The 27,013-nt window shown below is 39.7% G+C and overlaps 1 protein-coding gene across 1 annotated transcript in view; it reads right to left on the bottom strand.

The window, feature by feature from the left end:
• LOC117532313 (ryanodine receptor 3-like) overlaps positions 1 to 27,013 on the bottom strand; it is a 323,993-nt gene that overhangs the window by 1,180 nt on the left and 295,800 nt on the right. The window contains 21 exon segments of the mRNA XM_034195633.1: positions 1,028 to 1,079; positions 3,175 to 3,275; positions 5,748 to 5,812; positions 9,784 to 9,940; positions 10,051 to 10,185; positions 10,903 to 11,049; positions 11,143 to 11,203; positions 11,311 to 11,438; positions 11,550 to 11,592; positions 11,678 to 11,808; positions 13,123 to 13,317; positions 13,608 to 13,694; positions 13,802 to 13,976; positions 14,289 to 14,347; positions 15,771 to 17,080; positions 17,768 to 17,849; positions 21,562 to 21,666; positions 21,826 to 21,954; positions 22,064 to 22,152; positions 25,510 to 25,590; positions 26,181 to 26,198. Of these exon segments, the coding sequence (XP_034051524.1) occupies positions 1,028 to 1,079; positions 3,175 to 3,275; positions 5,748 to 5,812; positions 9,784 to 9,940; positions 10,051 to 10,185; positions 10,903 to 11,049; positions 11,143 to 11,203; positions 11,311 to 11,438; positions 11,550 to 11,592; positions 11,678 to 11,808; positions 13,123 to 13,317; positions 13,608 to 13,694; positions 13,802 to 13,976; positions 14,289 to 14,347; positions 15,771 to 17,080; positions 17,768 to 17,849; positions 21,562 to 21,666; positions 21,826 to 21,954; positions 22,064 to 22,152; positions 25,510 to 25,590; positions 26,181 to 26,198 (3,350 nt within the window).

Here is a 27,013-nt window from a genome sequence, read left to right as displayed (position 1 = left end):
TCTGAAAGCTGGAATTACACAAGTAAAGTCTCGCAGATACAACACGTGACATGTTTAGTGGAGATGTGCTGCATTCAAAGTTCATATTTACAGAGGATTGACCCAGGAATACAGAGATGGTTGTGTAAAGTAAATGACTGTAAGGCAGTGACTGCTCTGAAAACGGGGGGGGGGGGGGGACAATCACACCCCATTTGGAAACTCATTCGTGATCAAATTAATGGTGATGTTTTTCCACATTTAGCCATAATGCATTCACCTTACATGTTTTAAGAGGACTTCTGCAACTTTTCCAGAGGGGGACTGAAAGTCCATGTTTAGATTTTTTACTTTTAAAATAAGGATATACCACACCTCCCAAGTCAAAAAATAAAAAAAATAAATAAATAAAAGAAAAAGGGACAGCAATCTGACAAATAAAAAAAAATTAACAACCCATGATCTAAAACTGAAAAAAGAAAAAGGGCTGAATCTGAAAAAAAAGTTTGTATGAAAAGCAAACCAGAACACATCCAAAAACAAACAAAAAAAAAAATGTAAATGTAGGTCTGAGTGAAAGTTGCATTCAAGCTGGGGAGCAAAAAATAAATAAATTGAATTTGAATATATATTAAATTACATACATAATGCGAATACTTGGTCAAAATTTACAGAATCGTATAACAATTTCACATCTCATTTTACTACCTAAGCCAAAGGCAATGGGGGGGGGGGGGGGGGGGGGGGTGTGCAAAAAAGAAAGGAAGAAACAAAAAGCAGCATAATTTAGGTGCATTTCAAAAGTTTGTTACAGATAGTCCTTACAAATCCAAAAATGACTGGAGTTAGATAATCCTAGCAATGTTTAGCTTTGCCGTCTTTAGTTCACTGCCAAGCAGCAGAACTAACATGACATATTTTTTTTAACAGTAGCAGATATTTACAGTGTGTATTTAAGGCCGACACACTGTAAAAGGATACTGACTGTTCTATGGTTTCAGCAAAAATGTTTCCAATAAATGCTCAATAACATGGGAATGTACTCTACCTGCCCAGTGTGCTCCGTCTCATCCTTATTGATAAGGTACATCAGGAAAAACCTTTGCAGACAAAGAAAAAAAATCTAAACGTTAGATTCCGAGGAGCTCATTTCTGTATTTAAATGTTTCATGTTGTCAGAGAACAAAAGGATCGGCTTGGGCACATTCATATATTTTGATGTCTATAACAAATCATTCACAGGAAATGTCAGACGTGCTGTTTCTTCACAGTTACTCATGGACGTGTCTAAACAAAGTAAGTGCATTATATCTCCATCCCTCAATCACCTGTTGTTTCCCAAATCGAGTGGAAATGGCAGCAGGCTGCTGTAGCTCGGTGGGCATCACAGTATGCCGCATCCTGATGAATACTATATGAGAGCACGCTATCATAAACCTATTTTGCAATAAAGTTCATGGCATTAAATAGTAATGAAGTCACACAATGAGGCTGCTCTGATACCCTCTGGCCAGCTGACTGTGGCAGTAAATGGACTGAGGCTTTCCATCCACAAGAAAGTGTGGATAAGCAGGGAGGCAGAGACTTCATCTACTGTTCCAAGTCACTGGCAGTGTTGAAGACTTAAACCTATCATATTTTTGTGACATCTTAAAGGTGAAGTCCCTTTTTTTTCCCCTTGAAACTTGAAAATAATGAAAAATTATTCAAAGAAAGAAAATTTACAATAATATATTGCAAGTATGATCCAAATGTTCCTTGCCTGAAAACAAGGATTTCACCCATGTGGGATAAAATACACTGATAAGATGCCATTACACATTTTCTGTGGTGATGTCACAGATGTCATGGGGTTTGGGGGGGACCTTGAACAGTTGCTAGTACGCTACATCCACACGTGGCAGGCCCTCGGTGGTGAGGAAGATTGTCTCTTGATCAATTCCCGGATGGGATATCTACATCCATTTGTCGATCTAGAGACACCTGTGCGTGGGTTTGTTTAATGTGCGAATGTCGTTGCACACTGACAAACACACCGTCCTTGACAGATCCTTAGCCTGGTCCAATGGCTGAGAAATCCCAGATGATCGAGGTCCGAGAACCTGCTGCAACCTTCATATTTCTTCACAGCCATCGGATTACAAGGACGTCTTGTTTCACCAGAGCACTATTAGCCGTCTCATGTTCAGGGTTCTTGTTGGGCCTTCATGGCTACTGTAGAAGCAATGGGGCACATAAGGTCCCCACAATATTTCCCTCCAACAGCCAATCCCCTACTTGATTTGTTATCCAGGTGTCACGAAGTGTACAAGGGGTTGGATTTTGACACCTTAGCCATAACTCTATGCTACATATGATAGTGTTAGCATCATGGAGACAAGAAAAAATGGTAGACCTTAAATTCTTATAAAATAATCACAGGCAACCAGAGATCCCGTTGGGATTGTTTCAGGATAAAATGTCTGAGGAAGGGCAGTTCGCCCAAAACATCACATTTTCATTAATAAAGTTTTTTTCATGGGAGCGCTGTGGATCGTTCTATTTTTGGTAGGATAAAACCTGGACATATTTCACTCAAAGGTTTTGCTGTTTTACCTGCTGGACAGGTAAAACAGCACTTGCAGGTTGACTGTGTCAGATGTCAAAACCATTGTTAGTTAGAATTACAACATTTTTATTTAGTTAAAAATCAGTGCGGAGACAAATCTTTCATATTTCATTTTCAATTCAATTTCAATTTATTTCTATTAATATAGCGCCAAATCACAACAAGGTTGCCTCAAGGCGCTTCACATAAGTAAGGTCTAACCTTACCAACCCCCAGAGCAACAGTGTTAAGGAAAAACTCTCTCTGAGGAAGAAACCTCAAGCAGACCAGAGACTCAAAGGGGTGACCCTCTGCTTGGTCCATCCTACAGACACAAATTACAAAACAATTGCAGTTCCTTCTTCTTGGTTCTGCAAGATCTCACGCAGGGAATTCACTATATTCATCATTTAATCTCTCCATAATTAATACTTTATCAGCAATAAAATTAGTTGTAATGCTGTAATACACCACATAGTAAATAAAGGTACCTTATAATAACTACGTCTGAACATTAAATAACTCTTGTCAGGTTCGTGTAAATCGAAATCATGTTAATTAAACATTTACATAAGCTGATGTGAACTTCTTGAAGGCTGAATACTCACAGGTAGTTGGCCAAATTGTGCTCTTGTAAGGTGTGGGTCTCAAAGCCATGAGGTGTCGTGTCAAAGTAGTCATTTCCAATTCCACAAATGAAACATTTAGTCTGAGGGCAGAAGATAAATGGAAGAATCAACAAGACATGTCCTCCATTGTAATGTTATACAGTAAAAAATAGAATGGTTCCATTTTTAAGAATGTGAACATCTTTGAAAATGGGCATGTGCACCAAACACACAACTCTATTACAACAACAACAACAAGATGATTCATTTCTGTGGGAACAAGACAAAGGAATAACAATGAGGATCAAGGACAAGAACACAAACTCAAGTAGGGAAAACAAGAATGAAAACAAAAAGATCTGACAAGGAAAAAACAAAAAAGGAAACCGGATTTAAAACTTAATAAGAGCAATCCGAGATTTCTGAAGTCCGCCAAGGGTTGACGAGGACTCAAAATAACAGATATGTGATTCACATCGTGACTCGAACTTTACCTGGATCAGGATTCCACAACACAATGCAATAACTGCATACCGATCCAGAATGGTCCGAGTGATCAAGATGTTGCCATCTGATATTTAATTCACAAGCTGAAACAAAATAGTGTCTTCCTGACCTTGGTTTTACATCAAGATGTGAATGAATGAATTTATTCAGCACACAAAACAATAACAAAACTCACAACAAAACATCTCAGTAACAAACCCGTGTGACCAAAAGGGCGAGGGTAGAAGCAACCCACCTCATACCACCCCTTATACCATAAAAATAAGAAATATATACACACATATATATACATACATGCACACATAAACACAATTTCATAAATACACATATAAATAGATATACATATGCAGAGATATATACCTGAATACATACCTACATATACACCCATTACAACAAATACCAAAAAAAAAGTGCAAAATTAGTCAATGAACTCAAATTTACAAAACACAACCAGACAAACAATGGCCCACAACACACAAGCCCGAAAGCAATAACAAAAATCGATAAACCACTACTTCACAGATGTCACATCCATGAAGTAGTTTTGATATAATCCTTAAAAGTCTACAAAGTGAAATCCTTATCCGGGAATCCAGATCCAGATCACCTCCATCATTTAACAAAGTATTCCAAGGACCAACAATGTTTGGTGAAAATTGAGTGAAAATCTGTCAAGCAGTTATGACGTAATCCTCAAAATACGACAAAGTGAAATGTACAAATTGAAATCCTGACCCAGAATCTGGATCTGGATCACCTCCAAAATTCAGTGGAGTCTTCCATGGCCTAATATCTATCTGTGGTACAAATTTGGTGAATATCTGTGAAGCAGCTTAGACATAATCCTTAAAAGCCTATATAAAGTGAAATCTTGACCCAGAATCCAGATCCGGATCACCTCCAAAATTTAATGGAGACTTCTATAGACTATATCTATCTGTGGTGAAATTTCGTTAAAATCTGTGCAGTAGTTTTGACATAATCCTACTAACAGACAGAGAGAGACAAATAAATAAATAAAATAAAAATTGTGAACATGAATAAATAACAAAGATGCAACAACTGGAAGAGCTAAAAAGGATGGCGAGTAGCTGAACTGAGTGTTTTCCAGCATATAATCACACTGGAGTATAAGGTGTAGATCCTCCCAAACTAGTAAGAAAAAACTCAAAAACCTGCAACTTATAGTTTGGAAAACATAGTAATCCGGCCCATACTGGGAGAAAAATATTTGACACAAAAATGAAGTGCATGAACTTATTAGGTTTGTTTATTCTTATGGTTGCAGGGTTTTTCATGATTAATCACAATTTTTGGTGATTTGTGACTTCTTCATATTCCAAGAACAACCTCCAGATTTGTGCCTTTTCTTTGCATTATTTAATGAAATTTAATTAAACACTCTGATATGTTTCTGCTGATAACTGCAGGTTTATATGCACCAACAAGCTGAACTACTGCAGACAATCTGTTCCATCAAAGTCAGTATGGGGACAGGTTTGATCTGAAACCCAGGTTGCACACGTTTAAGCACGGATGCATGGACCTATTGTGATATGGAAGCAAAGTGGGAACACAAATGTGAGAGTGACAATGTTGAGACAAATTCTGCCTTGAAAAGTGGTTTGAAAACTACATAAATTTGAGAATTCATGCGTAGGCAAGAGTCCACCGAGTTCACCTCTTGTACGATATGAATCTGTTGACTGCCAAAACACCAAAGTACCAAATCCAACTTTCTCTAAGGATGTCAAAGTGTTGCAGGCAGTGTTTCTCTTACTTATGCTTACTTATCCCAATTTTACAGCAGTGAATGTGTGAGGTAAAACAAGTTTCTGTTAAAATGAAAAACTTTGACTGATAAAACAGTACTAGTTGCGAAGTGCTTTCTTATTAAAGCAATGTTGCTCCTCAGCTGAGGCAAATTTATCTCAAAGAAGCTAATGAGGACACATTTTTAAGTAGAATTTTCTAAGTAATCAGTAAATCCCATTTTCTGTTGAACAACATCCTGTTCTTCAGCACCACCTTGGCACACAGTGGGTGAGAATAAAATTCACTCTCACCTCCATATCTTCTTTGACTTGTTCTTGCTGGTCCCTCAGTTCTCCAAAGGCATCAATGATCAAACCTACATAGAGGAGAGAAAAATAAATCATCCTGCATCAATCCATCCAACCCAAAAAATATACCAAAAAGCAGTGTGACTACTGAGGATATGCCAACTCTGCAAAGACTAAAGGCATATACTGTTCTGAAAACAAAAAGGAATCCATCAGATGAGCCATAAAAATGGCAGAAAAGATCGGTGGTCTTTCTACCCTCATTGGATGATATTTTTAGGACTCGCTGCCTCCACTGAGCAAGCAGTATTCTGCAGGATGGAACATACCCCTCGTACCACCTTTTTTCTTTGCTTCCATCCGGCAGGTGTTATCGGGCCTTTAAAGCCCACACCACAAGGCTAAAAAACTTCTTTCCTAGAGCTGTGACAGAACTGAACAGACATGCCCAAGCTCTAGTCAGAACAATTGCATTATTCTAATTAGAACAAGGGGGGACATGTGCAATATTTGATTTTAACTATTTTTAACTTAGGTATATTTATTAATGTTTTTTTTAGCTGTTTAAGGTTTTTTTTAATTAAAGCTGGGTATTTTAAATGTTAATTGATGTTTTATGGGACATGTGCAGCATGGAATACGTGCAATATGGAACATGTGCAGCATGGGATACGTGCAATATGGGACATGTGCAGCATGGCACAAGTGCAATATGGGACATGTGCAGCATTGGATAAGTGCAATACGGAACATGTGCAGCATGGGATACGTGCAATACGGGACATGTGCAGCATGGCATACGTGCAATATGGAACATGTGCAGCATGGTATATGTGCAATATGGGACATGTGCAGCATGGGATACGTGCAATATGGGACATGTGCAGCATGGCATAAGTGCAATATGGGACATGTGCAGCATGGGATACATGCAATATGGGACATGTGCAGCATGGGATACATGCAATATGGGACATGTGCAGCATGGGATACGTGAAATATATGGAACATGTGCAGCATGGCATAAGTGCAATATGGAACATGTGCAGCATGGGATACGTGCAATATGGGACATGTGCAGCATGGGATATGTGCAATATGGGACATGTGCAGCATGGGATACATGCAATATGGGACATCAAATCAAATCAAATCAATTTTATTTATATAGCGCCAAATCACAACAAACAGTCGCCCCAAGGCGCTTTATATTGTAAGGCAAAGCCATACAATAATTACGGAAAAACCCCAACGGTCAAAACGACCCCCAGTGAGCAAGCACTTGGCAACAGTGGGAAGGAAAAACTCCCTTTTAACAGGAAGAAACCTCCAGCAGAACCAGGCTCAGGGAGGGGCAATCTTCTGCTGGGACTGGTTGGGGCTGAGGGAGAGAACCAGGAAAAAGACATGCTGTGGAGGGGAGTAGAGATCAATCACTAATGATTAAATGCAGAGTGGTGCATACAGAGCAAAAAGAGAAAGAAACACTCAGTGCATCATGGGAACCCTCCAGCAGTCTAAGTCTATAGCAGCATAACTAAGGGATGGTTCAGGGTCACCTGATCCAGCCCTAACTATAAGCTTTAGCAAAAAGGAAAGTTTTAAGCCTAATCTTAAAAGTAGAGAGGGTGTCTGTCTCCCTGATCTGAATTGGGAGCTGGTTCCACAGGAGAGGAGCCTGAAAGCTGAAGACATGTGCAGCATGGGATACGTGCAATATGGGACATGTGCAGCATGGGATACATGCAATATGGGACATGTGCAGCATGGGATACGTGCAATATGGGACAATGACAATGTGGGATCAGTGTAATAAGAGTTATGTTTGTCTCTGAGCTTGCCTTATCCCCACACACCCCCAAATCTCCCGATGCTTTTGATATTTATTGAAGTATGAGGTCTATTAGAAAATTATCCGACCTTATTATTTTTTTCAAAAACCATATGGATTTGAATCACGTGTGATTACATTAGACATGCTTGAACCCTCGTGGGCATGCAAGAGTTTTTTCACGCCTGTCGGTTACGTCATTCGCCTGTGGGCAGTCTTTGAGTGAGGAGTGGCCCACCCTCTCATCGTTTTTTCATTGTTTAGGAATGGCTCAGAGACTGCTGCTTTGTTTGATCAAAATTTTTTCAAAACTCTAAGGCACAACTGAGTGGACACCATTCGATAAATTCGGTTGGTTTTCGGTAAAAATTTTAACGGCTGATGAGAGATTTTGGTGTGTAAGTGTCGCTTTAAGGACGGCCCACGGCGCCTGACGGTGATCTGTGCTTCGAGGCGGCAGCGTCTCGCCGTTTCAAGTTGAAAACCTCCACATTTCAGGCTCTGTTGATCCAGGAAGTCGTCAGAGAACAGAGAACTTTCAGAAGAAGTCGGCATGAGGAGTTTATTCAGACATTCCATTGTTAATGGACATTTTGTAATGAAAGAACGTGCGGGCAGAGTTGCATGTCGGGCCGGACCCGACCGCGGGGGGTCGCGACAGGAAAAACACCTCCGTTGGAAACCTTAATGGGCAAGTTGGAACATGCCCAAGCTGTTAAACAATTTCTCAGTTACTCACTTGTTGAAAGCCATCAAAAGCTGCCTGGATTTTACAAATGGTTTTCAACACGGAGGTGTTTTTCCTGTCGCGGCGCACACAGATTCACCGAGTCGTTTCCGTGACGACTCGGCGAATTTGCGCGCACGTCTTTCATTAAAAAATGTTCTTAAACAGTGGAATGTCCGCATAAAGTCCTCATGCTGGCCTCTTCTGAATCTTCTCTGTTCTCTCACGACGTCCTGGGTGAATTAAGCCTTAAATTAGGATGTTTTCAGGTCGAAACAGGCCGACGACAGCGCCTGGAAGCGCTGCAGGACATCCTGCTCTGTGGGAAGTCCTTACACCGACAGAAACACCCCATAATCTCTCATCAGCTGTTAAACTTTTCACCAAAAACCAGCTTAATTTCTCGAATAGTATCCACTCGGATATTCCTCACAGGTCCAGAAAAAATTTTTGATAAAGCAACGCGCGCTGTCTGGAGCAGCGTGTGAAACAAAGGAATTCAGCCGAGAGGGCGGGACCACATGTCACTCAAGGCCTGCCCACAGGGAAATGACGTCACCGACACGCGTGAAAAAACTCACACATGCGCACGAGGGTTCAAGCATGATATGTGTAATCGCACGTCATTCAAATCCATATAGGGTCGGTTTATTGTCTAATAGACCTCGTATGTGTGTGGGTAAGTTATGGCGTCAGGGTGGTCATTGTTTTTGAGGATGCACAAGCAAATTTCATTGTGCTGATTGCTGTGCAATGACAATATAGGTGATTCTGATTCTGATTGTCTGGTTATGACATAAAACTGGGAGATTTCAGTGAAATTACTTAAATTTACAAGAAGTTTAAGCAAATTGAAAATGAGTGTAAACAGGCCTAGTTTTCATGGGCCTTCATCAACATATGAATATAAACAGAATGCAAAATGACTATGACAGCAAATCTGTTCCGGCCATCTGGTTTTCTCTATGACCCCTTTACTGTACATATAAACCCCAACAGACTAGACCTCATAATGATCAGTTTTAACACAGGTTTGAACCAGATGTTGTGAAGTACCACTTTTACACAACTTGTCTAAAGCACTCTTCTTTTGTTGTCAGTAGTGCAGAGCAGAGACGTAGGTCCCATACAGGCCAAGAGGTCTATTGGTGCCCATGATTATCTCCAGTCATATTTTAGAACAGTCTTACTTTAAGAGCAGGTAGCTCAGTGAAATAAGGTGTTGGGAGATTTGGGTTTGATTGCCAATCTCATTACTTGTCTGTGTCCTTTGACAAGACACTTCATCTGCATTGTCCCAGTCCACCCAGCCTTAAATGGGTACCATCCTTGGCTGGGGAATGAACGTATGATGCATTGATGCCCTGTCCGGGTGAGTCATAGACTCTAATCCACTTTGGGCTATGGAATTTAAGGAAAAGCCAGATGTGTGGGCTCCAGGACTTACTGTCATAAAGATGCCTTCAGGAAACAGAACTTACCCTGGATGATGGCCAGGAGGATCACAATGACAAAGAAGAAGAACGTTATGTCAAAAAGGATCCGATAGAGCTCATAGGGGTCGCCAGCTGGATCTTCAATCTCATCCCCGATGCCCCCTCCCGCTCTCACCCCAACATACATGTGGAAGAGGTAACACTGCAGACACACAAGAGAGGCAGAGGACAAACTCTGTGATGGGTCCAAGTATTGCTGCTGCCATTCTATGAGTCAAAAATCACATCATGAAAACCGTGAGTGCTGCTTACAGTCATCATGTCATCACACTTCATATCGGGTTCATCTTCATCTCCACTCTTGTTGTAGAACTTCCTGAAGAAGTTGAAGGCCACCACAGTGTAGAGGTAGACCACAACTGCCAGCAGACCCACCGTCAACACCAGCTACGGAAACACATGCATGGATTTCCATTAGCAAACACTCCAAATGACAATTCGGTAGAATTAAGTGTTGAGAGATTGTTTTGGCATTAACTTTCCTCCAGCAAATATCACCTACAACATAAGTGAATACATCTGGGCTCAAATACTTAAATACTTATGTAGTCTTAAAGTTCTAAGTGTCCTTAGATCCTCTTATTTATGTAAACTCATGTGATGCTATTTGTCCTTAGCTCCTCCCACCTTTCTATTCTTATATTTCTAAGTGTCCTTAGGTCATCACATATATGAAATCCCCTAATGGCAGATTAGGTGATCATCTAATGTGCTTACATTTTCTCTACTTACACATTTTCCTATGTTGTCACGTTCCATAGCTCCTCCGACTTATGTTTCGTATAATTTATAGTTTTCCCTCCTCATTCCACTTGCATGTCTTCATGTTTCCATTTTCCATTAGGTCCACCTACTTAAAATAAAGATTTTTTTTTCCATTTTTCCTTAGCCCCTCCCACTTAAACATCCCACCTGGGCTGGAATATGATGGATGCTTTGGAATGGCAAAAGTCTGAATTTTGAAAGATATTTGTCCAAGATTGTTGCACTTGTTTGTTCAAGATATTTAGACAAAATTTAGCTTTTGTGGAGCCATGTGGAACCAAATATGATGTGGTTATTATTACACTCCACCTCTGCAGGGATGTTCTTCTTCTTTCTCACCTGTTTGCCGTTATGTGTGACAGAGGAGAGGATGGTACGGAGAGTCTTGAAGCCCATGGCAATGTCCAGCAGGTGGGCAGCAAAGAAGAAGTTGTTGTAGTGGCCCAGAATGGACATGGTGGTGTACCACACCAGATACAGGAACGACTGTTAAAGAAAACAAAGGAGCATCGACATTTCATCATCAAACCCATTCATCTCTCAACAAGGCAAACAGGAGCCAGTTTTTTTTTAACTCACATTGTCTGTAAACACCACCCCCATTTTCCAAATGTGGTACTTTGTGTCGATTGAGCTCAACCTGAAGGACAAATTGTGGATATGAGGCTTTCATTTTTGACCTCTATTTTCTCTTGAAGTAGTTCAAGCTTGTCTGCTGTCTTTTTCCTTTCCCATCTAATCACTCACCATGACACCAGTGAAGCCTCCTTGGTGACCGTTTCCTCCGTAGGATTGAAATCCAGGGCACTTTTATCCAAACCAAGCAGCTCTGCTATCCTCTCTGCTCCATACAGGTCTCCGTACTTTTTAATCACCTACATACAACCGGCAGCAAAGCAAAGGGGAGGCACGCGATTACACTCCAGCTGACATTTTCATCGTAAAATTTACAAAATACAGTTGACGAACTTAAAGTGGAGACTCACTTTCCGTTTGACAAATTTATCCCAGTAGTTGTTGGGGAAGGACCTGGTATATACACAAGTAGTATTAGAACATTTGAATAAAACCTTTGTTTGGAAAATGAATACACCATGGATTGTAATGGACGTACGGTGTGTTGATGACAAGTCTGTCCCACTGTCCTTTGATGTCATCATCTGATGGCTGCTCTGTGATGTAGAGGCCAGCAAACTCCAACTTCCTTGCTATCTCCTTCTCTCGCTTGAATACTACCAATGGCACCTTGGACATAAAGGCAATATGATTGCATCATTATTGTGGAAAGATAGATACTGTATCTAAGGAGTGTTGGATAAGTCTGGAGGCGAGTTACTCCTACAGGGGCAGTGCCGGTTTGAAATCTGGAATATTTGGAGGACTTCTGTATGACTGAGGGATGTCATGGAGTTTGTCCTACTATGACTTTGTTTTGGGAAAGGGAATGGGGACACTGGCTTGCCATGTGATCTCTGTTGACTCTGCTCTGTTCCGTTTGGATGTTTTTGAGCCACTGAGTTTTGCAGCCACTTTACCATGTATATGTATAGATATGGATTTCTTAGCTGGAACCTTTTGTTTTTTCTCCCCTCCTTCCTGTGTTTTCCCTGCCAGTGGAGCTGATCATCATCTACACCTATGGTTGCGGCACACCTGCATCAATCAGTGGTGTCCTACTTAAAGAGGACACCACCAGATCTTCCTGTCTCCAGAGTGGTAGAACTGGTCTCATGTTTAATCTCATTTGCATATCCTTTTCTAGTCTGTTTTTTTTCCTGTTTTGGATGTTCTGTTGGTAATTCTAAAAACTATTTAACTATTTAAACTTTCCAAGGATCATTCTCATTTTACAATTACCTTATCATATTTAATCTTTCTGCTGTACAATGTATTGGCATGTGTTCCCATTTTTTAGTTATCAGTAAAAAGCCCAAAGTCATACTTTTTGGCTTGTCCCTTTATCTCTGTGGTAGAGGTGACAGAGAGGAGGATGCTGAGGAAACTTCCCACCCCCTGCATGCCACACTGACAAACTATCAGAGCATCTTCAGCCATAGACTGAGACCACCGAGGTGCACCACCAAATACCAAAGGAGGTCTTTCCTACCTGTGGCAATCAGACTGTATAATTCCTCCCCCTTCTGCAGGATGAAAATCATAACGACAAGAGCTATTCAGAGTTATTTGGAGTAAATTCCTTGTACTTATTTAAAAAATAAATAAATGAAATAAAATAAAATAAATGTTCACTGTTTACTGTTTCTGTACTCTGATGAAATTATTTCCTTCGGGATAAATAAAGTCAATCTTATCTTATCTTATCTGGAACTGAAATCTGTTACAGTTCAGGCTCAACTCATTCCACCACATTTTGTGAAAAGTTATTTCACTACCATGCCCTCTTTTGCCATAAACAAACATTTATTTCCCAATTACACTGTTTTATGTTTATCTGCCCAATAAAAATCTTTTGCTGTTATTCATCACAAAGCAATTAAGTTTGTATGTAAAACTTAACAGCGCGTACTTCAGTGTGTTTGTCTGATACAGGTCCTGTACCTTTAGGTAATAGTATCCCACTACACACAGGAAAGAGATTACAGTGTGTAGTATTGCCAAAAAGTGCAGTGTTGGTGCCATGTATCCCGTGCTCTCCTGCAGTACAAAGTACTCCAGAGCACCTTCTTCTTCCTCCTCTCCAGCTCTACCTCGACCATTCCACGGGTCTTCATCGTCTGAATAATCACCAGTCACCTAAACACAATAAAAGTGTTTCTCAAAACAGATACAAATAGTATTTAAAGAAGTCAAAGATTTGCAGCAAGTTATTTATACGTTGCGAGGTGTCTTTTAAAGTGAGTTTGAAATTTATAGCCAAATTCCATGATTCCAGGCACTGAGGTGATCGTTTCGTTTACACGCACTAACATTTAAATGTAGAACTTTGAGGAAGTTTATCATGAATCCATAACCAAATGTAACTATAAAAGATTAAACACAAATTTTGCACAACTGACTGTGCAATATCTTGACAACACTCTTACTTTGTAGAAGAGAAGAATGAAGTTGATAGCAAAGGCAACAAAAAGTGCCAAGAAGCGGAGGTTGTAGAAATTTCTTGCAAGATAATTCTGTCAAAAGAAGAATATATATTTTTCAGCAAAAACTCAAGATTAAAAAAAAAAAGAGTTCTACTTTCTTAACATGTCACTATTTTTGGACATGAGTAACATCTCACCAGCATCTTGGTTTGGTAGATTTTCAAGCTGGCGAAAAAGCTGGCCATGAAGGCCTCTGGTGGTTCTTTCTTCTGGCCAAGTCTCTTCTTTGGGGTCTTCTTCTCTTCCACTGAGGGCTCTGGAGGACCTTCATCTTTGGCTTTGTCATGGTCCTTCTTCTCGCCATCTTCTGAACTGGAACAAGAGATCCCCTTTTAATGACGGAATCACTGCCATTGAGGCATAGACTTCAGTTCACCTTCCACAATTCTTGATGTTCCATCTACTTTTGAGCAATGCACAATTCTGAGAGCCTTCACAGAAACAATTCTGAACTTCAAACAGTGTATTTAATAATGTACCTGCGGGGTCTTAGTAGATACTACTACAGTTCCAGGTCTGACTATATTATTGACTATCTATATCTGACTATCTATATTATTGCTTATTAAGATTTAAATCAACTATAGTTCCACTGTGTATGAAGAACAATAGCAGAACACTCACTCTCCTTTCTCTGAATCAGATTTGTAGTCTCCATTTGCTGCCTTCTTCTTTGCAGCCAACTGTGTAACAAAGAGGTTATTGTGTTGATTTTCAAATAATTCAATAAAACATTTTGTAAATGAAACAAATATCTAAATATGTTTTAGGTGGAGCAGGGAGCGTGGGAAATATACAATAGCACATATCACTGTGAGGGATGTGTGCATACGCCAACCCGCGGATATCAGGGGTCCTCAACACGCTTGCTGGGCAGTTGTACCATTAGCCAACATCACAAAAGCTGGGTTTGTTAATTTGTTATATATTCCAACATTTGTGGCACAGAGACAAACTGTGAAAGGTATTCATAGGTATTTGAATGACAGAAATATCACGACAAATAGCTACAAAAAGGCACACTTATATAATTGTGTAGACAATTGTGTAATTGTCTAAGCATTATTTAATGTTTACTGTTTGTTTACTCTGGCAAAATAATTTATTTCAAGATAAATTAAATTAATCTTTATCTTTATCTTAATTGGTCGAGTTTGCTAATAAAGTGGATAAGCTTGGAGGAATCCAACAAATCCAAACAACACCTATCAGTGTTATGTAATGGGAAGACTATTTTGTTACCGTGGAGTTCCACTTTAAAAACTGCCTTAAATATTGTCCAAATGTGACCACTATTGACTTTTACCCACTGCCACCATGACGAAAGTGGACTTTTTAGTGTTGCACATCAAGGCACAGTGCATTAGTGAGCAACCCAGCAGGGTCAGAAGCTCCTGATAACTGCTACCGTCTTACCTGTACTGGACTACAGTGATGTCGTGTATATGTGTGCTTCAACCAGTTGTCTACAGTCTTTAACCCCGCTGTATCACTGTGCCTTGAGATTCATCACTGGTTGTAGCCACCTCACCCACCACTGTGAGTTGTATGCTAATGCTGGCATGCCCTCTTTGAATGTAAGGCAACATACACATTGGAGGATTGGTTTACAAGCCTCTTACTGGGCTGGTTGTGACTTAATTATCCATTTTACTTCAGAGATCTTAAAGCCATTATGCTCTGCGCTCAAATGACATGTGCTTTCGAGTACCTCATATGCGCATGAAAATGGGAAAGAAATCTTTCAGTTTTTCTGCTCCCTCTCATTGAAATGTCCTCCAATCTGAATGGCACCATGCATTTGGTAGACTGTCAATGCGCAACATACGTGGTTTGAGATATTTAAAAATATTGTAAGGAAGATCAATGATATTAGTGCTTGGAGGGAGTCTATTGTTTGCTAATGCTGAAACTGCCCAGGTCATATATCACAATACACTACAACCTTAACAGTGATAAGTGCTCTTAAAAATAATATTTAACAATATGTAATCACATTTGGGGTCTTTTGATGATGTTGCAGTGAAATCTGGCTGTTGTACTTTGTTTATATATGAATATTAGGAACATAATGAAGGAGCTTATCCATTTCATTTGAATGCACACCTGTTCCTTCTTCTGTTTGACAGCACTGGCTATGGATGGTGCATCCCCTACCACAACTTCAGACACGTCCCCCAAACCTGGTTCGGCCCCATGCTTGCCCTCCTTCTTGGGCTGTATGTTCAGCAGCTCAGCCATCAAGTCAGCCTCCGCAGCATCCCTCTGTGCCATCTGCCCCATTTCTGCCAACACTGCAGCTTCGCTCGCCTCCATCTTCTCTGTCTCCAACACGTCTCCATGAATGCCAAACTGGGTGGGGTCTGGCATGTTTCCCAAAATGTCTGTTACCTTCATATTCTTAGCCCCTTCAACGAGGCCACCCCCAAACATAGTAGTCCATATGATATGGAAAAAAAGCCAAACTAGACTGTAGATAAAGTGGAAAAGACCAGTGATGATCATCCAGAAGAACGAGAAGAAGCCTCGTACCATCTCTTTCACACTCATCTTCCTGAATTTTCTGTACTGCCGCCTCATGCTCTTCAAAGTGAACAGTTGGCGGAAGTGGCAGAGGCTCTTCCTCAGGGAAATGCAGGCAAATGTAAAAGCAGAGGAAGACTCCAAGATGGAGCTATCCTCCTCATCTTCCTGGTTTTCCAGCACACTCTGGCTGTCTCCTTCATCTTCCTCCGGACGCTCTACCGGGTCTGGCTCTGAGATTTGAGAAGCTAGTTGCATCTCAAAGATAGTGTCCTCACAGAAGTTAACAAAAAGCTCCATCTTCTCGCTCTCTCCACCTTCATTGACCACATCAAATATGAACTGTCGCTTTGACTCTTTGACTTGAGGCTTTTCCCACTGAGTGCGACTCGACTCGCTGATCTCAAAGTAGACTCTCTCAATGCGCTTAGCACCGCCCATGATCTCAATACGACCCAAAAATGGCTCAAAGTAACTGAGGACACTCTCAGCGAGGTCAAGAAACGTTGCGAGACGAGCATCATGAGGCATATGTTCTGAAAGATTGGTTAGCAGCACAGCTACATTAAAGCCAATGTCCTTGGCTGGTTCATGAAATCGCTCCACAAACTGTTCATAGTTGAACATGTCATTCTCATCAGCCTCAGCACATGAGAGGAGAAACTCTATCTCAGATTGGGAATACTGCTTCTGGTTCTCCATGGACTTCTGGAAATCCTTCTTTGAGATGACCCCTTTGCTTTCAGAGTCATACTCTTTGAAGCTGTCTGAGGTTGTCAAGTCCTTCAACTTCAGGAACATGTCGAAAAACTTCAGGATCATCTCCACATTACTGGAGGATTCCACAAGGGTGTCCACCATTTGTTTGCCAATGGTGCCATTTACAACATTACCTGTAATAGAAAAAGTAGACAAAGTACAGTGGATGTGGTTGGTTCACACAGTACTAAGAAACAAGCCTGAAAGCAGATTAAATATGAATTCAATTCCAAGAACACCTCATAAAAAAATCTTTGCAAATGGAGATGGTACCTGGGTTTCCATTACAGATTTCCACAAACATTTAGCGATAATTTCAGAATGTACACAAACACAGTTGTGAAATGACAGCATTTCCATCGAGTGACTGAATGCAACTGCCGGGTTTTGTCCTCTCAGGATAACTGCCATTGTACTAAAAGTCTCACGAAAATTGTAATTCCAATTGTCATTGTCATGGAACAGCAAAGCCCATTAAATATTGCCATTTCATTGGGTTTTTTTAAATGCAAGATTGCCGTAACATCCTTCCTTATAACTTTTAACAAGCTCTCTGTCTCTTACTTCGTCCACATGTACCGTGTCATGAATTATATCTTCCTGCATGTCATGTGACCTGTAATAGTGGAAAAAGTGTTTTCATTCCAGTTTTTCAAAATAAGGCTATTTTATTGCATAAAAAACACTTCATGTGGGTGTACAACTTTTCTGCAACATTTAAGAGGGTTTAAAAAAAAGTCACACGTTTCCATTCAGCATATTTTCAATAGTGCAATTTGGAGAGTAATGGAAACCCGTCAAGTGAAGCAACAAGAAGAAACCTTCAAGAAGAGAGAGCAGCATGACGATCATGTCTTTCTGGAGGTCCAACAGCTCCTTCAGTAAGTCAATCTGACTGGAATCCTGTTACAAGTGGACAAAGAAACGAAACATTTACTCACAATTCAACATACAGTAGCGTTCAGAATAATAGTAGTGCTATGTGACTAAAAAGATTAATCCAGGTTTTGAGTATATTTCTTATTGTTACATGGGAAACAAGGTACCAGTAGATTCAGTAGATTCTCACAAATCCAACAAGACCAAGCATTCATGATATGCACACTCTTAAGGCTGTGAAATTGGGCTATTAGTAAAAAAAGTAGAAAAGGGGGTGTTCATAATAATAGTAGTGTGACATTTGGTCAGTGAGTTTGTCAATTTTGTGGAACAAACAGGTGTGAATCAGGTGTCCCCTATTTAAGGCTGAAGCCAGCACCTGTTGAACATGCTTTTCTCTTTGAAAGCCTGAGGAAAATGGGACGTTCAAGACATTCTTTAGAAGAACAGCGTAGTTTGATTAAAAAGTTGATTGGAGAGTGGAAAACTTACACGCCGGTGCAAAAAATTATAGGCTGTTCATCTACAATGATCTCCAATGCTTTAAAATGGACAAAAAAAAAAACAAAACAAAAAAACAGAGACACATTGAAGAAAATGGAAAACAATCCTTAAATGGATAGAAGAATAACCAGAATGGCAAAGGCTCACCCATTGATCAGCTCCAGAATGATCAAAGACAGTCTGGAGTTACCTGTAAGTGCTGTGACAGAAGACGCCTGTGTGAAGCTAATTTATTTGCAAGAATCCCCCGCAAAGTCCCTCTGTTAAATAAAAGACGTGCAGAAGAGGTTACAATTTGCCAAAGAACACATCAACTGGCCTAAAGAGAAATGGAGGAATATTTTGTGGACTGATGAGAGTAAAATTGTTCTTTTTGGGTCCAAGGGCTACAGACAGTTTGTGAGACGACCCCAAACTCTGAATTCAAACCACAGTTCACAGTGAAGACAGTGAAGCATGGTGGTGCAAGCATCATGATATGGGCATGTTTCTCCTACTATGGTGTTGGGCCTATATATCACATACCAGGTATCATGGATCAGTTTGGATATGTCAAAATACTTGAAGAGGTCATGGTGCCTTATGCTGAAGAGGACATGCCCTTGAAATGGGTGTTTCAACAAGACAATGACCTCAAGTACACTAGTAAACGAGCAAAATCTTGGTTCCAAACCAACAAAATTAATGCCTCGCAGATGTGAAGAAATCATGAAAAACTGTGGTTATACAACTAAATACTAGTTTAGTGATTCACAGGATTGCTAAAAAAGCAGTTTGAACATAACAGTTTTGAGTTTGTAGCGTCAACAGCAGATGCTACTATTATTGTGAACACCCCCTTTTCTACTTTTTTTTTTACTAATAGTCCAATTTCATAGCCTTAAGAGTGTGCATATCATGAATGCTTGGTCTTGTTGGATTTGTGAGAATCTACTGAATCTACTGGTACCTTGTTTCCCATGTAACAATAAGAAATATACTCAAAACCTGGATCAATCTTTTTAGTCACATAGCACTACTATTATTCTGAACACTACTGTAACAATGCATATAACAATGTGATTAATCATGATTAATCATGGAAATCATGCGATTAATCGTGATTAATTGCATTGCTATACGCAAAATCCAAAAATTAATTCAAAAGTAGTGTATAGCACAATTTTATTTTAAATGTTGTGCCATATGAATGAAAGTGCCATAACATTTGTTCTGCAAACACTTAACAACAGCATTTTGTTTATGCAGTTGCAGTTAACAGGGTTAACAACAACCACCGTTGAGTTATGATTTTAATTTACAGACAAACACCAAAGATTTCTAAAGAAACTTTTTTTTTAACTTAAAACTATTTTAATTACAAGTTATTTAATGTTAGAAAAAAACACAAGGATTTTCTTGAATAAACTGCTGTGTATAAATTAGCAGTTCTGATGTTCCTGACACACATCTACATTATTCTGTGTTTTGACCTGATGCCTTGTTTCTTTTGGCTTTAAAGTAAGGCTGTAACAAAGATAAATAAATAAGATAAATAAAACAAAGCCAAGCTGCCTGTCCAGCTGATGGTGCAGTTCTACACGGCCATCATCGAGTCCATCCTCTGCTCCTCCATCACGGTGTGGTACGCTGGGGCCACAGCCAGGGACAGACACAGACTGCAGCGCATTGTGGCCTCTGCTGAGAAGGTGATTGGCTGTAGCCTTCCATCTCTCCATGACCTACACGTCTCCAGGACTCTGGGCCGCGCAGGTTGGATCACAGCTGACCCTTCTCACCCTGCACACGGTCTATTCAGACCACTCCCCTCGGGTCCATCCGGACCAGAACCTCCCGCCATAAGAACAGTTTCTTCCCCTCTGCCGTTAGACTCATGAACACCTCATAACTCAGTCACCTTAAGCTTAACTCTGTCACTTTATCATTTTATCACGGGTCACTTTAGACAATGTACTTTGGTTTTTAATTGCACTCCTCCCACTGCACTGTTTTTTCTGTTTCTCTGTTTTTTCTGTTGCACACAGCCGTTCATATTTCATTTCTTTTTTTTTTATCTTATATTTTATCTTATTTTGACACATATGTTATATTTTATCCTAGCATTTTATCTCTTGTTAATGTTGCACCATTGTACCAAAGCAAATTCCTAGTCTGTGAATCCTGTTCACTGGCAATGGCAATAAACTTCTTCTAATTCTGATTCTGAAAATTGGGAAAAAAAAAAATGCTTTCCTTCACACAATTTAGTGCTCAAAATGCAGGCAATAGTGTTTCTGAGGGTTACAAATTTAAAAATCTTCCAGGGGAAGCTGGCCCCAGTCTCCCTTATCCCCTAGAGCTCAGTGCGCCGTCTGCTGCAAGGAGCACTTTAGTGGCTGTGGGAGACCTTTTTCCCCCAGTGCTCAGTGCGCGGCACATTGCAGGAGAACTTTAGCAACTTCAGTTCTATCGACTACGCCATCTGGAAGCACATTAAGATTAAAATGGCCATGTAAAAGTTCCGTGCCCTTCTCCATGTCCGTGGCAGCAGTCAGCAACAGACTTGGAAAAAAAAGAAAGAAAAAAAAAACTGCGTTAATGTGCGATAAAAAAATTGCCGGTGTTAATTAATGAATGCATTAACGCGATAATAACATGTTAACTTGCCCAGCCCTAATATAATATAATATAAATGATTCATGTTTTTCCTGTAAGGTGACTGTCTCCTTGTCTAACATCCCTGAGCTACATTTGGAGAGATTGAGGCTTCAGATTTGGAACCCCAGCATGACTCTGTCCCCTTATGTTGTAGTCATCCATCAGCTTAGGGGTTAATGATATTTTCATGTCTGGAAGCAGATGGTGAGCTCACACTGGCTCATTTAGTGTCTCTGTGGAGTGTACATCAGCACGCCATAAATCTACACTATACGTTGATGCACTAAATTCAAAACTGTACTCCGATGCACTCCGTCAGTCTGGATTCTGTAGTCAGGCCGAGCATTTTCTGACGACCATGAGATAAGGTTATTCACCTGGACTACACCCAACTCCTTGCTTTTTGGCCACAGAGGACATAAATGGAATAGGTGGAACCATGTATCATATAGCTGGACAATACAACATTTGTAACTGCTGTAGTTGCCTGGGGTTATGGTTGTGCACAGAGAGACATCTAGTGGCTGTAGATATTTTATAAGAGCCTCCGGCTGACTCAACCACACATCAAGCATCCCTTTCAAACAGTGAATACCTGGGATAACTTCATCTGCATGTTGGCAAAAACATGCAAGAAGCCCACCACTGCATCCCACAGCCTGCTGTGAGCCAAACTCTGCTGGTTGCCAATACATGGACCCTGGAGTTAAACAGCAGAACGGATATACAGAACAACTGCAGAGCATCAGAAATCAATCTGCATGCTCAGGATCAGCGTTTGCATGGGAAAGTTTTGATTATTCATGCTGTTTTACTTTGATTTTGCCTAGTTTCTGCACAGAATATTACGATGCTGTACCTGTATGTACTCAGTTAAGGAGTTGAAGACCTGTTTGGCCACAGCCAGTGCTTTGGAGAAGTTCCTCTGTCCAGCCTCATCTATAACATCTTTACCAGAGTAGTACCAGTAGAAATCACTAATGGATTCCTAATAGAAGAAAGTATGAACACATACCGTTCTTCAAAGGAATGAATGTTCAATTGATTTTTGAGCAGTGTGTAATTCTTAACTTAAAATGGTGCATCTAATAATGTACCTGCAGTCTTAGTAGGTAGTCTACAGTGCTAATGATGATGTTGACTGTTGTTGTATTTCCCGTCTGAGTCCTCAAGAAGTTCTGAAAATCTAAAACAGATAATGCACTAATAAAACAACAGCAAGCAGAGATTTGTTGATGCTCGGTCAGTTTCTTGCTCTGAAATGTTATATAATATAGCATTTCAATGTAAATGCAAACACATTAATAAATATTTTGTGCACAGCCAGATTTCTTTTGAGAAGTCAGCAGATTAGATACATGAACATGTTCAAGTGACTGAGTGTGCTTGGGACTTCATTTGCATCAGCCATTGATAAATACAACCCCTGGCAATAATTATGGAATCACCGGCCTCGGAGGATGTTCATTCAATTGTTTAATTTTGTAGAAAAAAAGCAGATCACAGACATGACACAAAACTAAAGTCATTTCAAATGGCAACTTTCTGGCTTTAAGAAACACTATAAGAAATCAAGAAAACAAATTGTGGCAGTCAGTAATGGTTACTTTTTTAGACCAAGCAGAGGGAAAAAAAATATGGACTCACTCAATTCTGAGGAATAAATTATGGAATCACCCTGTAAATTTTCATCCCCAAAACTAACACCTGCATCAAATCAGATCTGCTCGTTAGTCTGCATCTAAAAAGGAGTGATCACACCTTGGAGAGCTGTTGCACCAAGTGGACTGACATGAATCATGGCTCCAACACAAGAGATGTCAATTGAAACAAAGGAGAGGATTATCAAACTCTTAAAAGAGGGTAAATCATCACGCAATGTTGCAAAAGATGTTGGTTGTTCACAGTCAGCTGTGTCTAAACTCTGGACCAAATACAAACAACATGGGAAGGTTGTTAAAGGCAAACATACTGGTAGACCAAGGAAGACATCAAAGCGTCAAGACAGAAAACTTAAAGCAATATGTCTCAAAAATCGAAAATGCACAACAAAACAAATGAGGAACGAATGGGAGGAAACTGGAGTCAACGTCTGTGACCAAACTGTAAGAAACTGCCTAAAGGAAATGGGATTTACATACAGAAAAGCTAAACGAAAGCCATCATTAACACCTAAACAGAAAAAAACAAGGTTACAATGGGCTAAGGAAAAGCAATTGTGGACTGTGGATGACTGGATGAAAGTCATATTCAGTGATGAATCTCGAATCTGCATTGGGCAAGGTGATGATGCTGGAACTTTTGTTTGGTGCCGTTCCAATGAGATTTATAAAGATGACTGCCTGAAGAGAACATGTAAATTTCCACAGTCATTGATGATATGGGGCTGCATGTCAGGTAAAGGCACTGGGGAGATGGCTGTCATTACATCATCAATAAATGCACAAGTTTACGTTGATATTTTGGACACTTTTCTTATCCCATCAATTGAAAGGATGTTTGTGGATGACGAAATCATTTTTCAAGGTGATAATGCATCTTGCCATAGAGCAAAAACTGTGAAAACATTCCTTGCAAAAAGACACATAGGATCAATGTCATGGCCTGCAAATAGTCCGGATCTTAATCCAGTTGAAAATCTTTGGTGGAAGTTGAAGAAAATGGTCCATGACAAGGCTCCAACCTGCAAAGCTGATCTGGCAACAGCAATCAGAGAAAGTTGGAGCCAGATTGATGAAGAGTACTGTTTGTCACTCATTAAGGCCATGCCTCAGAGACTGCAAGCTGTTATAAAAGCCAGAGGTGGAGCAACAAAATACTAGTGATGTGTTGGAGCGTTCTTTTGTTTTTCATGATTCCATAATTTTTTCCTCAGAATTGAGTGATTCTATATTTTTTTTCCCTCTGCTTGGTCTAAAAAAGTAACCGTTACTGACTGCCACAATTTCTTTCCTGATTTCTTATAGTGTTTCTTAAAGCCAGAAAGTTGCCATTTGAATTGACTTTACTTTTTTTCTACAAAATTAAACAACTGAATGAACATCCTCCGAGGCCGGTGATTCCATAATTTTTTCCAGGGGTTGTACTACTGTATTTCCGAGCCTATCAGAAGTAGAAGATGCCTTGAAGTGTAGTCAACAGCAAGTGGAGATTTAATTTATTCTTGCAGGTGTTTCCCAAGTGTCCTCTATCTCCCAGTGGTTAAAGAACAATTTCTGCAATCCACACCTCACTCAAAAAACTGACTCGCTGGATTGGATTTCCATCTAATAAATATATGTAGCCCCAACTAAATTAAATTAAATTATCTTGCATGGATGTGCTTTATTTGAGTTGGGGCTACATATATTAATTAGATGGAAATCCTGCATTCAAGTGAATATTTAGAAAAATCATTTTAATCTGTGAATGCAAACGTTTTTAATGTGATTTTTAGTTCAAAAGACTAGATTATCTGCTAGTACATTATTTTCTAGTCTGAATCTCGGTGCAAGTTATTTTGTTGTTGTTTTCTTGTCCAAATCTGGGTGCTAAATTTGTTGTTGTCTACACTTCTACAGGGATAAAGTTGCTATTATTTTAATGTATTAAGATCTTATTGGTCTCAAATTGTACTTATTTTATTGGCATCCCAGTGTAAACGACATATAATTAACTATACATTTTTTGGTACTTACATTAACTGACGAGACTCTAATGTCTTTGCAATCAAGCTCACAAGGACTACAATGGAAATAAGTGTTTATGCTTTATTCTGTCACCTTGTATCATTGATATATTCACCTTTCTGTGTTTATGGGTGATTCTTAGACTACGGACACTTATTATGTCCTTTGATCATATTGTATGAAAAACAGAAAAAAGGGGAAATTTCACACTTTTATAGTTATCTTTACAATGAAAGTGTGTTAAGAAATTTGTTCTAGTAGTCTATGATGACTTTTTCACCTTTTTTCAGCATCATTATATGCAAATATTGCCATTTTTTGCTTGTCCCACACCCAGACTTTTGATCTTCAATGATAAAAATGAATGGTAAAGAAACATTTTTTCTAATCTTTTAAAATATCTCTGAATAAAATATCAGTAAAATAATCAAAACATAATTGGGGTATTCAATGTCATACAACTGTTGTGATTTTTTTAAACAAAATGTAGTTGTCCCACACTATTGCCGTAATTTCCACCACAACACTGTAATGTCCCTTTAAACAGTTTGTATGAAAGATTGTTTGGGTTGTTTCTATGGAGATAAACAGTGACATCAGAGCACATGTATATACGTAGCGCCAAATCACAACAAACAGTTGCCCCAAGGCGCATTATATTGTAAGGCAATGGTGTGGTGGAAATTACATTTACAAGGCCAATAGTGCCCGTAGTTAAAGAATCACCCTTATATTGATTTTACAAAATGAACTCAATCAATCAAATGCATACACATACAAAGAACGCTATAAATCAACAGGAATTTCTACATTCTATCACAATGACTTCAATATGCATCTTGAGAAAACTCTTCTAAATCACTGTGTTCACCCACCATTGTTGTGGCCCTCACAGAGAAGCTGCAGAAACCTAAAGAGGTCCTTTGTGAACTCATCATTCTGCAGAACCTTGGAACCTGAAAGGAAATGAGATTAATGGCTGTTTGAGTGTTACGAAGGTCAGAAACCGAGCATTTCAGTGTCAGCACCATTGCACACATCAGCGCTTGCACAGCGTTCACCATAAAGCTGCTGTCTAGTTTCAAAATTATATGCACTGTGTTTGGTTCTCAGACAAGATACAGTGCATTCGTCAAAAAGTGAAAATAAAATTACAGCGGTAACAGTAATAAAGCTGAGCTCTGCATTTTAACACCAGCAAAGCCTTTTTGTTTCTTTACTGCCCAAACATAGTTTTGGTAAGTTACTATTTTGCTGGTTAGAATCGTTATATTTAAGAAACGTTCAAGGTCCCACACAAAGGAGACGGTAGAGTCAGTTTGGGGGCAGCTGATCATAGCCTGAACAATCAGGATGTCAAAGGAACATGCATGCTTTTCTTTAGTTCGGAGTACTTAAGGAATTGTAGTGCATTCAAGACAAGGATGGGGAGGAGTGGGGGTGGGGGGGCGCACTGGGAGGAAATGAGGGAAGTGAGGGGTTGAATGAAGAGCAATCAACATGTCAGCATGGCATAGAATGAGTAGAATCTAAACTATGTATTTACCCCGCTCACTCACGTTGACTGCGACCGATGAGATAAAAAATGTAATCAGGAGGAAACAAAACAGCAGACATAAGCAAAGGAGAAGACATTGAGTTTCAATCAGAAGAAGTAGGAACAGGAGAGAATGATAGTACTACAGAAATATCTGGACATACTGACACCGGTTTGCAACATCAACCTACGGTTAAACAGACTACAGTCTGCCTCTCAGGCAGGTCTATAGACTACACGTGGACTAACAGTCACCATCACTTATGCCTGAGCTTATGTTGTGAAAATGAGCTGGAATATGCATGACAAAAAAAAAAGTATTTAGATGCTATAGGCACCCCATGAGAGCACACAGAGATCACAGACGGCACCACTTTTACTTTGCACACAAAGCTTTGGCGCGACTTAAGGTGGCTTGACACTTGCACAAATTAGATCCACACACTGGTACGCAATCTGTCGTGCCAGAGAGTAAACTTACTGCAAACTCATAAATTGCACGCAGCTTCGTGCAAATGTGCAAAGAAAATTTTGAAATGTTTAAAATCTCTGGCACGCATTAATTATATGAACTTCATGTGAACATTACGCAAACAATTCAAAAATGCTGTGTGTCACTGCGAGTCACTGCGTCAACGCACCGCACCATAGCACAGCTCAACTGAACGATTAATGACGAGATGTTAAACCCATCATAAACATAATTACATAACAGATACTCATAAGAAGGAATGAAAATGTAACTCTTTTACCAAGCTATTACAATAGAAATATTACAAATAATTACCTTTTAAACTATTCCAAATGTGTTCTCCACCTCATGAAGCGCAGAAGAGAGAAAG

This window comes from Thalassophryne amazonica, chromosome 19 (genome assembly GCF_902500255.1).
Source record: "Thalassophryne amazonica chromosome 19, fThaAma1.1, whole genome shotgun sequence".
Classification (NCBI taxonomy): domain Eukaryota; kingdom Metazoa; phylum Chordata; class Actinopteri; order Batrachoidiformes; family Batrachoididae; genus Thalassophryne; species Thalassophryne amazonica.
This window is presented reverse-complemented; position numbering and strand designations above follow the sequence as displayed.